Source organism: Hibiscus syriacus, unplaced genomic scaffold (assembly GCF_006381635.1).
Source record: "Hibiscus syriacus cultivar Baekdansim isolate YM2019G1 unplaced genomic scaffold, ASM638163v2 tig00117000_pilon, whole genome shotgun sequence".
Taxonomy (NCBI): domain Eukaryota; kingdom Viridiplantae; phylum Streptophyta; class Magnoliopsida; order Malvales; family Malvaceae; genus Hibiscus; species Hibiscus syriacus.
In genome coordinates, this window is record NW_024063516.1 from 1085645 (window position 1) to 1096796 (window position 11152).

General features: G+C 36.4%; 2 protein-coding genes and 1 pseudogene across 4 annotated transcripts; 2 read left to right on the forward strand and 1 right to left on the reverse strand.

The window, feature by feature from the left end:
* The first annotated feature begins 45 nt into the window (after window positions 1-45).
* Window positions 46-1140, forward strand: LOC120194661. 3 transcript variants are annotated; one of them, XM_039196910.1, is made up of 3 exons: window positions 46-264; window positions 362-919; window positions 1120-1140. In XM_039196910.1, exons 1-2 carry the CDS (start codon window positions 156-158, stop codon window positions 907-909), a joined length of 657 nt encoding a protein of 218 aa, XP_039052841.1. In that variant the 5' UTR covers window positions 46-155; the 3' UTR covers window positions 910-919; window positions 1120-1140. The 3 variants fall into 3 exon arrangements, with proteins under 3 accessions (XP_039052841.1, XP_039052844.1, XP_039052842.1); XM_039196913.1 differs by having other exon boundaries at window positions 382-919; XM_039196911.1 differs by lacking the exon at window positions 1120-1140 and having other exon boundaries at window positions 362-1065.
* Window positions 1141-1480: 340 nt separating this feature from the next.
* Window positions 1481-1975, forward strand: LOC120194735 (E3 ubiquitin-protein ligase RZF1-like). The gene has a single exon (XM_039196958.1). The coding sequence runs from the start codon at window positions 1481-1483 to the stop codon at window positions 1973-1975; it is 495 nt and encodes a 164-aa protein (XP_039052889.1).
* Window positions 1976-2843: 868 nt separating this feature from the next.
* Window positions 2844-7302, reverse strand: LOC120194777 (annotated as a pseudogene).
* Between the last annotated feature and the right edge of the window lie 3850 nt (window positions 7303-11152).

The following is an 11152-nucleotide window of genomic DNA, read 5'->3' on the forward strand; positions in this document are numbered from 1 at the left end:
GCCGACATACTGAATCAATAAAGTTTCAAAATAACAACACAAATCTGAAAATTCAACCCTACGCTCTCAGTCCTTTTCAACAAGACGACCGTCACCATTTATACTCCGTTTGAATCTCCACCGGTTCTCTGTAAAAGGCAAAAGAAGAAGATACCATGTCGAAGATGAGATATGATCGTAAGCCCCCGCTTGCTAAATCGCCTATTCGCCTACGACCCCGTCGCGTCCTCGGTTCAAACTCAACCTCCCTGCAAACCCCGTCAGGTCTTTGCGGTTACAGCTCACACTGCAACTCGTAATTTCGTTTGATTTTTTATTTATTTTTTGGAATAAAGGTTGGTTTGTCTGTTTGTTTTCAAAGGTTTTTTGACGAAATCCCAAAAGCCGGTTCGTGCTTGGAGCAGTGAAGAATATGAGATTCGACCTGAATATCTGTCCATTTCTAGCGAGTTACGTGCTTTGGCTAGGATGGTTAAATGTGAAATCGGAAACGCGGAAACGGAGAACGCTGGTTTTGGCGAGACTAGTCTCGGCACAAACCCGACTACTCTGTTCGAGAGAGGCAGGTTTTACGAGGAGTACTCGGCGAGGAGAAACGAGAGGCTGAAGAGAAGGAAAGGCGAAACGGGGACAGAGTCGAAGAGTGGGCACCATCCTGGACTTGGAGTAACCATTGAATCTTCAAAGAGAACACAGTCGAAGAAGCTGGAGAGCTTGAGGAAGTCGGTGTCTGCTGCTTATTCCGTGGAGGGGAGTGAGATTCAAACTCCCAGGTATTCGCTCCGAAGCATGAGCAAGACCAAAGATAATAAGAAACCTCCCATTGCTGTCAATAATTACAATTCGTCTGTGTCTATGATTGGCACTGCAAGCAAAACTACGGCTAGACGAGTTGGTCGAAGGGTCTGAAAATTGGAAATTGATTTTTATTAGGCTTTTTTATTGGTTTAAGAAATCTGGGATTTCATTTTTTTATTGGATTTTATGTTTATGCTTTCGATTAGGTTTAAGTGTTTTCGTTTGATGCATATGAATAGGAGGTACTCAAATAGCATTCAGCTTTTATATTTTCTTGTTGGACGAATGAAAACAAGCAAAGAACTGAATTTGCTTATGAAGTTTCATTTTCTCCTTTCATATGTGATAACTCCTACAGATGAACAAGACTTATCAAATTATTAACAGTTTATTTTAGAAAATTTTAATATTTTTTTAGCTTTTTACTTTATCTTACTCTTATACTATCTTCAAATATAAATAATTTCATATTTAAGACAACTAATACATAAAATATAACAGTTTTTTACCGATTAGGATTAGTAAAATAGAAATTAGAAAGCTGTTCATTTTAAGTTGTTACATCATCAACATCCTAGAATCTGCAATCTTCAGAAACTCTCCTCTATAAAAAAAAAACCTTGTCTTCTTTTATTTTCATCTGCGGAAACAAAAATTAAATCTTTAATTTTCCTACGTTGGCATGGCGGAGGCTCCCACCGAAACCCAACAACCTCGTCCGGTCTTTTACGTTGTTTTCCACCTTGGCTTCGGTGGAGCAGACGCTGGCGGTAAGCCTGGGCTGGCGCCGGCGTCAAAAGCTTCCATAGAAGCAATGCCAATGACAAAAGTGAAGGAGTGTGGTAGCGATTGTAGTATTTGTTTGGAAGAGTTTGAAATTGATGAGGAAGCCAGGGAGATGCCATGCAAGCACGTGTTTCATTCGGATTGTATTGAGAAGTGGTTGCAAATCCATGGAACGTGCCCGGTTTGTCTGTTTTTGATGCCTGCCGAGACAGTCGAAACCAGAGGCGGTGACGGTGATCGGAGAAATTTGGAAGATGCAGAGACTAATGGTTTGGAGTTTTTACATTCATTTTTAGCTTTCGCTAGCCTGGCAAGCTTGATGGGTGTTTCCGGTTCACATCAACCTGATTCGGGTCGTGTCGATGATGTTGATACTACGCCTTCGAATTAAGACGCGGATTGCAACCGAAACAAGTAAACGAACGTAACATTGAATCGAACAAAGAAATACTTTAGTCCATTTAATTTAATTCTTTTTATTTGCGTATTATATGAAGAGAGTAATTTTATACTCTTTTTATTGAGATGTTGCTTTTTATTTTACAAAATACTCCATATCATTACGAATTTATGTATTTTTTAATATTGAAAAATAATGAATCTTATAAATATTAAACTATGTTGCTCTCATGTTGACTTAAATTGTTTTTAAAAACTACACAAGTTCAGTTTGTGTACTAAAAAATCGTAAACTACTTAAATCAACATCCTCTCTATCTCAGTATGGACCACCTGATAACTGCCTTGCATGTTGATGTAGAAGGAAGGATAGGCTTGATGAATATCATTTTGCCTGTATGCAATCCAAAAGGTTGCACATTTGCCGTACTGACTGAATGCAGTGAAATGCCAATATGATGCTATTTCCAACGCCTTACAGAATATGATAAATCATGCACATCTGATTTCAGAGCTACATCAGTTAGGTCTTGGTGGATTGACGGAAATGTACTTTTGCATCCGTTTTCAAATGCACAGTTATTACCATATGTAAAGGTATCACGAGGGCGAATTGCTCATGACAACATACTTTTACATGGAATTGCCAAGAGTAGCATTTTCCAAGTAATTTAGCGTGTGTGCCTCTTACCAGAAACAGATACAAGGCCCAGAATAGAGGGCAGAGTCAAGTGACTGTTCCGATTGGCATGAAACTTACCAAGGTAAATTTCAGTCCTCAACTACATAAATTTTATTGGCAAAACTGTGCAACGCGATAGGCTAAACAAAGAAGAAAATCCTGAAGAGAAACCGATATTGAAAACGCTAGAATAGATGCACATAATTAATTCAAGTCAGTGAAAGTAACCGTACAACTCCAAGAAGCAAATGCACAAGTTCCAGAGGTTCGAGGCATCCATGGTTGGACCAGTGAGTAGAACCCTGAAGAATCTAAACGGAAGCAGAGCATTTGGTCCAGTTACAGTCCATGATGCAAACTGACCAGGCTTGCACATAGTTTGGTCATTCTCATCCACTCTCAAATCTGTCCAAGTCCTTCCATCCATGGAACCCTGGAAAGTTGAAGGATAGTTGATGTTAGCCATCTATTTTTACTCATCCAAGCTGGATCTTAAAAAGGTATAAAACTAAGAAGTTTTACACGATGTGAACAGATGCTGCCTCATATATATTCATTACCTGAAATTTCCAATTCCTTATGTAGGCCCAGGACCCGTTCTGTCTCAATGTGTAGTAGTTGCACATAAGCTGCATTAATCACATTTGATATTTATACTCCAAGTAGGGCCGCCGACAATCAAATAAATCCTGGTGCATTCTATGACCGGAAGAGATCAAAAAACACCTGGAATTTGAGTACTCAAAACTTAATACAACTAAATGAATGCTCTTACAATACGACAGATAAGAGAACAAAGCAGGAACCTGATGATCTTGGCCAATGTCAACCATCCACCATGCACAGATATTTCCGTCTTCCATACGATGCCCAGCAAAACATGTTCCCTGAAGCAGGACATCATTTGGTTAAGCAAAATAATACATGTATTGTGCTTTGAACTTGTTGTGGAGACCTTTGAGAAGGTTTGATTCATCATACCTGGTAAGTTCTTGATACCAAAACCTTGGGGTCATTGTGTCTTGAAACAGGGCTACTAGGTGTAATAGCAATTCTCTGAAGCAAGAAGTTACAGAAGAAGATAAGGAACAGTAACTGTAGTATGAATGAAAAATCAGACAGGATTGAACGAGTATTTCACCTTGGACAGAACAGGGTTAACCCATGGATGTTCCCCGTATGATGTCCCAGAGAAGTAGAGAACTCCATTGCTATCCCCATCACATATATATACTGGAGCTCCTTATAACTGGAACGTCTATGTTGAAACTTTGCACTTCACAAGATAGAAATTCACGTTAGTCAAGCTCAAGAATTCGGCCCTTTGGAAATCAACTTAGAAAATATGACATTTTTATTAAGAATGGAAGCCTGTACAAGTATGAGCGAGATATCAAGATGCATAAGCAAAAAACTTACTTCTGGTCATTTCCATGCGTTGCTGTTCTGCATTCTATATAATCAATGGCTTCCCTAACCTAGTTCGTTTAAGACATTAGCAAGGGAGGAAACAAAATATAGTATAAAAAACATGTCCAAAATGCATCTTCAAAGAGGAACAATAAACTTACAAGATGACCAAAAGCAGGAATCTGCCTGCTTAGACTGGTATCTTCCAACTGCAACGTCATTGAAAATAGTAGCAGTCGATAATTGAGTCATAGTCAGATCTTAGCACTCCTTCATAGATAAGGTTAGATAGATCCGGGGTTTTATTACCTTCTTAAGCAGGGAGTATGACATTAAAGGAAACCGCACTAATGGAAGCAAGTCATTAACCAGTTGGAGCCTATCCTTGAACACACTTTCCAAAGTTGAATTTGTAATAAGCTCATTCACCACTTCCGACCCACACAATCTCTCTGATTTCTTGTACCACATCAAAATTGCATTGAGAACTCTTTCTTCAGATGTTACCGTTAGATATGGATTCTGCAAGAAATCCAAATTTATAATAATAAAAAGGAAACCTATCGTGTGGTATACTTCTTATGTGACTCTATATCTGGATTATAACTTGCATAAACCAACCCAAATAATTTAGAAAGTCCGTATTATAGCAATGTAATAAGCAAACGCCATTACCACACAGTTATCTATATAACTGAGTATTGATTGTAATCTTAAAATGTAGCAACATAAAGCCATTACTACACTGCTTCTCACCCTTCACGTTCGAAATTAGATTCTATGCACAGAGCATATTGGCCTCGTCCTAAGAAAGCTAAGATACCATTCGAGTTTTTGCATGTGACTCCCCACCTGACAAATATTCCTAAATGTTGTCTCGTCTAAAGAGATGAAATCAATGCTTGCAGTAGTCAAAGTGCATGGAAAACTTCCTTTCACAAGTTTCCTTGATAAGTTTACACGATGGGATTGACAAAACCGCTTGGAGTATTGGACAGACAGAGTCCTTCAACAAAGTTCAAGGGTTAGCTTCCCAAGCAACATCCCTATTGTGAACATCTGCAGCACAACAAATTATATAAGCCCTATTGTCTGCTTCCTCGTCCATTAAACTTGTGCTAAATAGAAAAACTCGTTATGTGACCACTTCCACTAGAACTACATCCCTGCATGTATATGTACGTGAAAGGTATCAATATTTTTATAATTCATTGTTATAAAATGGGTCTCTTCTTTTGTTTTCAGAACTCCGAAACCGCAACTCACTTCTCTGCTCTTTTAATTCTATTCATACAGAAAAACATGATAAGACATGGGCAACAAGACATATATATATATATATATATATATATATATATATATTTGACAAAATGACCAAATCAAATTATTTCATAAGCTCTAGATTAGTAAACTACCTCTGAGAGGCATTCCAAAAGCATTTTGCAGCATTCTTGATGAAGAAGAGAGATTCCAAATTTGTCAGATAATAGGAGGAGATGGAGTGACAAGGTACCGAAGTCCTCATTATCCTCAATCTTGAGTTCCCCGCAGTACATGAATTCAAGCATAGCCTTCAATGCTACTGGAGTCACATCCCTCAAACAAATCTCTGCTGAGTTGCTCTCACACATTCCATTAGTGAACATCTGCAGGCAATTAATGTTATTAGTCAAATACTGTTGACACGACCGAACTGAGAACCACAAGAAATAGCAAGATTGAATAGGAGACATGACAAACTGGAGAAAGCAAGACAAAAACAAGTCTTTATCCCAAAATTTCCAACCTTAAATATTATATCGCGGCAACCTATAAGAAACATATCCCAACACAACTTCAGAAAAGTTCCATGGTATATGCTACTATTCCGTTTTGAAAGTATAATGTATTTCGTTTAATAGACTTAAATATCATTGGCAAGATATCATATCTGCATAAGACCTTGCAGCATTATCCATAGAAGGCATGATATCCTCACCTTTGCAAATGGGACACTATATAAGCCAAGAATGACTTTATGAGCCCGAGCAATGAGACCTTGATTCTCAATGCAAATGCTAATATCACTGTACTCTCCCATCGAAAGAAATTGCTGGAGTCTCTGAATGTTTATTGGGAGCCCACAGCAGAAATTTCCTCCAGAATGGTATGAGAACTTGCATATGATAACTCTACAGTCTCACCAGATTCCAAAGTTTCCCTCGCCTTGAACCGCTCCATTGCTTCCTCACATTGCTTCACCAGTGGCAGCACTTCGAACTGTGAGCTCAAAGCCCACAACGAACCAAGTTGTGTCCCTGAAATCTTTGTCAAATAGAAGCAAGACATGACAAAAACTAAGAGGAGAAACGGGATTTCTGAAATGATAGAAAATGACAAAAACATAGAGCCTGTAGGCTGCAAGGGAAACAATAGTAAATACCTGTGTTTGGCCTGTATAGACATATTGAAGAAGCGCATGGAGAGTTGGATATGCTACCTGCTGTAGCTGAACAACTTCTCCATGCGATGAGCTCAGACAAAAGTTCCCTGATGCTTGCATATAACCTTATGAGCAGGGACAGGCCTTCCCTCCTCACCAACAATGAACACCATATCAGATATTCCCAACTCTCGATAAAATTTTGAAGTCCCCACTTGTCATAGCCCGTCTGTTGATCTTCAAACTCCTCATCTTCGTTGCCATTGTATTCGCCATTAACTTGCTTTCACAGAAACATATGATTTTGTGTCAAGGGCAATACGTTGGCATTTCTATACCCTACATGTTTATCCCAGCTACTTAGTCCAACATACTGAACACTACAGTTGGGACTTGTATCTAGCCACTTGAACACAAGATTCTGCAAAGGGTATCTTCCTTTTCCTATACTAATTAATCCATCATAGATGCTGATCCAATAACTCTGAAATGCTGAAGAAAAACATAGACCAATCCCTACAACATCAACCACAGTTTTCCCATCAACCTCAATCTTCAATCTACTGTTCCTATGGCTACCAATGATCACAGTATAATGAGGACGGTTATCTCTCTTGTAATGATAGTGTTGACTTCCAACATTCTCCCTAAACACCACAGTAACATCATTGTGTGCGAAAGCATCGAATGCTACACATCCTCTGCCAGCTTCCCGGAATTTCAAATCCTTTATCCGAGCACGCTCGAAGGGAGCCACCGTGAGGAACTTTTTCTCTTTCTTTTCCATCATTTTTTTTCCGAAAAGAAAAAACTAATATTTTCCACTTACTTGGAACTTCCACCAGAAAATCAGCCTTATTTGTAGGACTGAGATAGAGAGGGGGATATCACGATCCGCCTTCTTTATCTGATTAAAAAAAGAAGCAAGTTTAGATTAAAGAATGAAAATAACAATCTTACCTTCTAATTAATCATTCTAAAAAAACACATTATAATGCAAATCAAGACTAAAATCCCTCCTAAAATAGTTCCTTATAGGTGATAAACTTAGGGATTAAAACTAAAGCAGAAGAATGGTCGCTATCAGAGAGCAGACAGGAGACCGCTGGAATCTCGCAGCTCGACAAAATCCAGACCCAGCAGCAGCTTTAAGCTCGTTATCAATCCTACGCCACATTCTTATCCAACTGCGACACCAATACGCATAAAATATCTCCGAATATAACCTTAAATAAGCCCAAGGAAGGCTACATAACAGACAAATACAAAGCATGAGATAGGCTACTATGCTAATATGTTTACCTGGGAAATTTCATGGAGGGTATTCTTTTTGGCTTCTGGTTTTCGATTTAATTAGCAGAATGATCACGGGACCATAAAGGAGATGCTTTGGATCAAGGAAAATGATTTCAAATCTTTAACATTGAGATAAATCTGGGGGAGGGAGGAATCTTAATCTGGCAAGTTGATCTTTTGAGAATAAAGTATTGTTTTTTAATAGAAATTAAAAGAGATCTAGGGAAGGAATTGAATTTATGGCTAAAATTTAGTGATACTTCGTTGGATGGTGATTCGTGGCAAAAGGTGCGCGGCAGCTTTGGATGTTCTTGTGACGTGATACGTAAAAGAGCCGACCAGATTTTTTCCTGCCCTTCTGTCTTTGTCCGATGATGGGCTATCCAGTCAGATCACATTGGGATCGTTGCTTTGTACTTGGTTTGTTGTTTTAAAGCAAGCACGGCAATAACTCAAGAACAAGAGAATAGGAAGATAAGTCTAAATTTAGGGCCCAAAACATTTCATTTCATTTGATGTCAGGTTTTACCGCCATGGGCGATGGCTTGGTGGTTGGGCTGTTGGGTTTCCAATTTTCCATTCCCATGTATCAATCAATAGAATACATTCTTTTATACGAATCAAAACTCATTGCTAGTGTTGTGTTGAGTGACACGACGGCGAAAGAGTTCACCCACCACGTTTACGTCATAAGTTCGAGTTACAAGATTTTCTTGTATACGGGTCTATGACAATCGGCCAAGATGGCAGTCTTGTGGCTAAGCTTGGCACCTGGCCTCGAAAGGTTTCATAAGTAATAGAATTATATATTAATTTAGAGAAATAAATACTTATTTAATGAGATATATTGTATTAAATTTAAATTCCTTAGATACTATTGAGAAGGCATGATTCAATGTAAGTCGTTGATGTATTTTAATCTCAACCGTTGGATCTTAAGGGATCATTTATAAATAGAGAGTTTCTTCTTTCATTTGTAATCATTTCAGTTCTTTCCATTCTTCGGAGTAATAAAACTCATTTATTAATGAATCCTATCTTATTACCTTTGTTTCTAGTTTTGTAGCTTGTTGGCTTTGCTTGTTAAGCCACTTAGCTTATTTCTCTTTGTGCTTAAACTTATGTGGCTAGTGTTGTCGATCGTGAGGATCAAGATAGTCTTGATAGTGTTACTTCTTCAAAGTTCTTTCAAAAGTACCAAAGTGGTGAAGTCTTGTGACTTAGAGAGTTTCGATAGTGTTTGCACTTCCGAGAGTTGTTCAACCTTAATGGTTTGGGTTAGTTCCATTGATGTTTAGCTTCCGCATCGTTGATCTGACTCTAGCAGGTTAGTGTGTCACTTGGTGAGCCAGAACCTCACAAGGACGTAGTAAAGACTGATTTATGCACCCTTTCATCTTTGAAATCATCTAAGTGTATCAATTAATAGAAGTCAAATCTCGTGACACCATGCTTAGATAGACACATTATTGAAAAAGTTTGGTTTTCTTTTTTGAAATTTTGGATTTGGGTGGGTTTTTATTGAAATATATAAAGTTTTGTGTGTCTACGTGTATCGAATCAAGTATAGATTTTACCTTAAAATAAATAAAATTTTAAGACAAATATTTTTTTAAAATTTAAATAATTATAAAAAATATAATATTTAAATTGCATTCTTGCAAATTTAATATAAAAATATCAACTTTTTAATATCAAATGATAAAAAATTATTTTAAAACAATATTATCTTATAATTATTAAATTACTATTAAAACAATCAACTCAACCAATCGAGATTTAACCCTACTCCTAAAAGGCTTCAAAATAGATAAAATCTCACTATTCAACTAGTTATTATTTTTTATTAAATTATAAAGTAATATATATTTTAAATAATTTTAATTATTATTTAATTAATTTTTTTAAAACTATTATTCAATTAATTTTTTTTAAATATTGTTCAATTAATTATCAGGGCACACGTCTGAATGACTTAATTCCAGGCGTGTCATCACATCAGTGGTACATGCACCCCATCCGTAAATGAGATTACGCTTTGGATCTCTAATCTTAAGTGGATAAGCATCAAGGATACAAGACAAAGTTCTCAAGTTATTTTTTTTATTACATCTAGGTGGCGTTTGATTCGCAGGAATTTCTTGAAATTAGGAAAAATTGAAATTCAATTCCATCACTTTCTCATATTTAGTTCAAGTTTTCAAAGGGAATTTGAATCCCTCATAACTTCAATTTTTCATCAAATGAGGGAAAGTGAATTTCATACATTCTATGATGTAATTCAATTCCCTCGTTGGAGGGACTTGAAATTTGACCATACTACCCTCATTAATTTTTCGGTAATTTATTCATATATTGAATAAAAATGTTTTTTTTATTTCGGGTCGGGTTTCTAATTCATATATTCGGGTCGGGTTGGTTTTTTAAGTGTAATATTTGGATCGGGTTTGGGTTTAGGGTGAAAAATACCCGACCGACCCGAAATTTTTTATAATTTTACCTTATATATTTAGGAATAATTACAATAATACCCCTCTATATATATTTTTTTTCAATTAAATCAATGTTTTTATTGAATAAAAATAATTTTATTATTATTTCGGGTTAGGTCGGGTCGGGTTTCTAATTTATATATTCGGGTCGGTGAAACTTTATTTTGGTCGGGTCGGATCGGTTTTTTTTAAGTGTGATATTCGGGTCGGGTTGGGTTCAGGGTGAAAAATACCCAACCCAAAAAATATATAATTTTACCTTATATATTTAGGAATAATTACAATAATACCCCTCTATATTTAATTTTTTTCAATTAAGTCACTGTTTTTATTGAATAAAAATACTTTTTTTATTATTTCGGGTCGGGTTTCTAATTCATATATTTGGGTAGGGTCTTGGATGGAGGTTCCCTTGTCCTCGGGTCGGTTCGGGTCAGGTAGATCAAAAACCTAACCCATGACCATCCATAATTTGGATGATTTTAACTTATGATGTTTATTAGCATGATTTTTATAATTTATTGAAATGAATAATCAATCAATAAAATTAAAATTTAATATTTTTAAAAATTTTATAATATATTGCTACATGTAATTTATAAAACAAACTAAAATTAAATAAAAAAATAAGAAGTGCAATCCTGTCATTTTACATTACTGAAATTAAATTCATCTGACATGTTTACGAACCAAACAGAATATGAAATTGAATTTCAATTCAATTTCCTGCCAACCAAACAGAATATGAAATTGATTTTTAATTCCTGACAGATTCTAATTCCTTCACAGATTCTAATTCATTCGTAAACATTCTAGCGAACCAAACGACATCCTAGGATTCTTTTCATACATTTCTTTGTCATACAA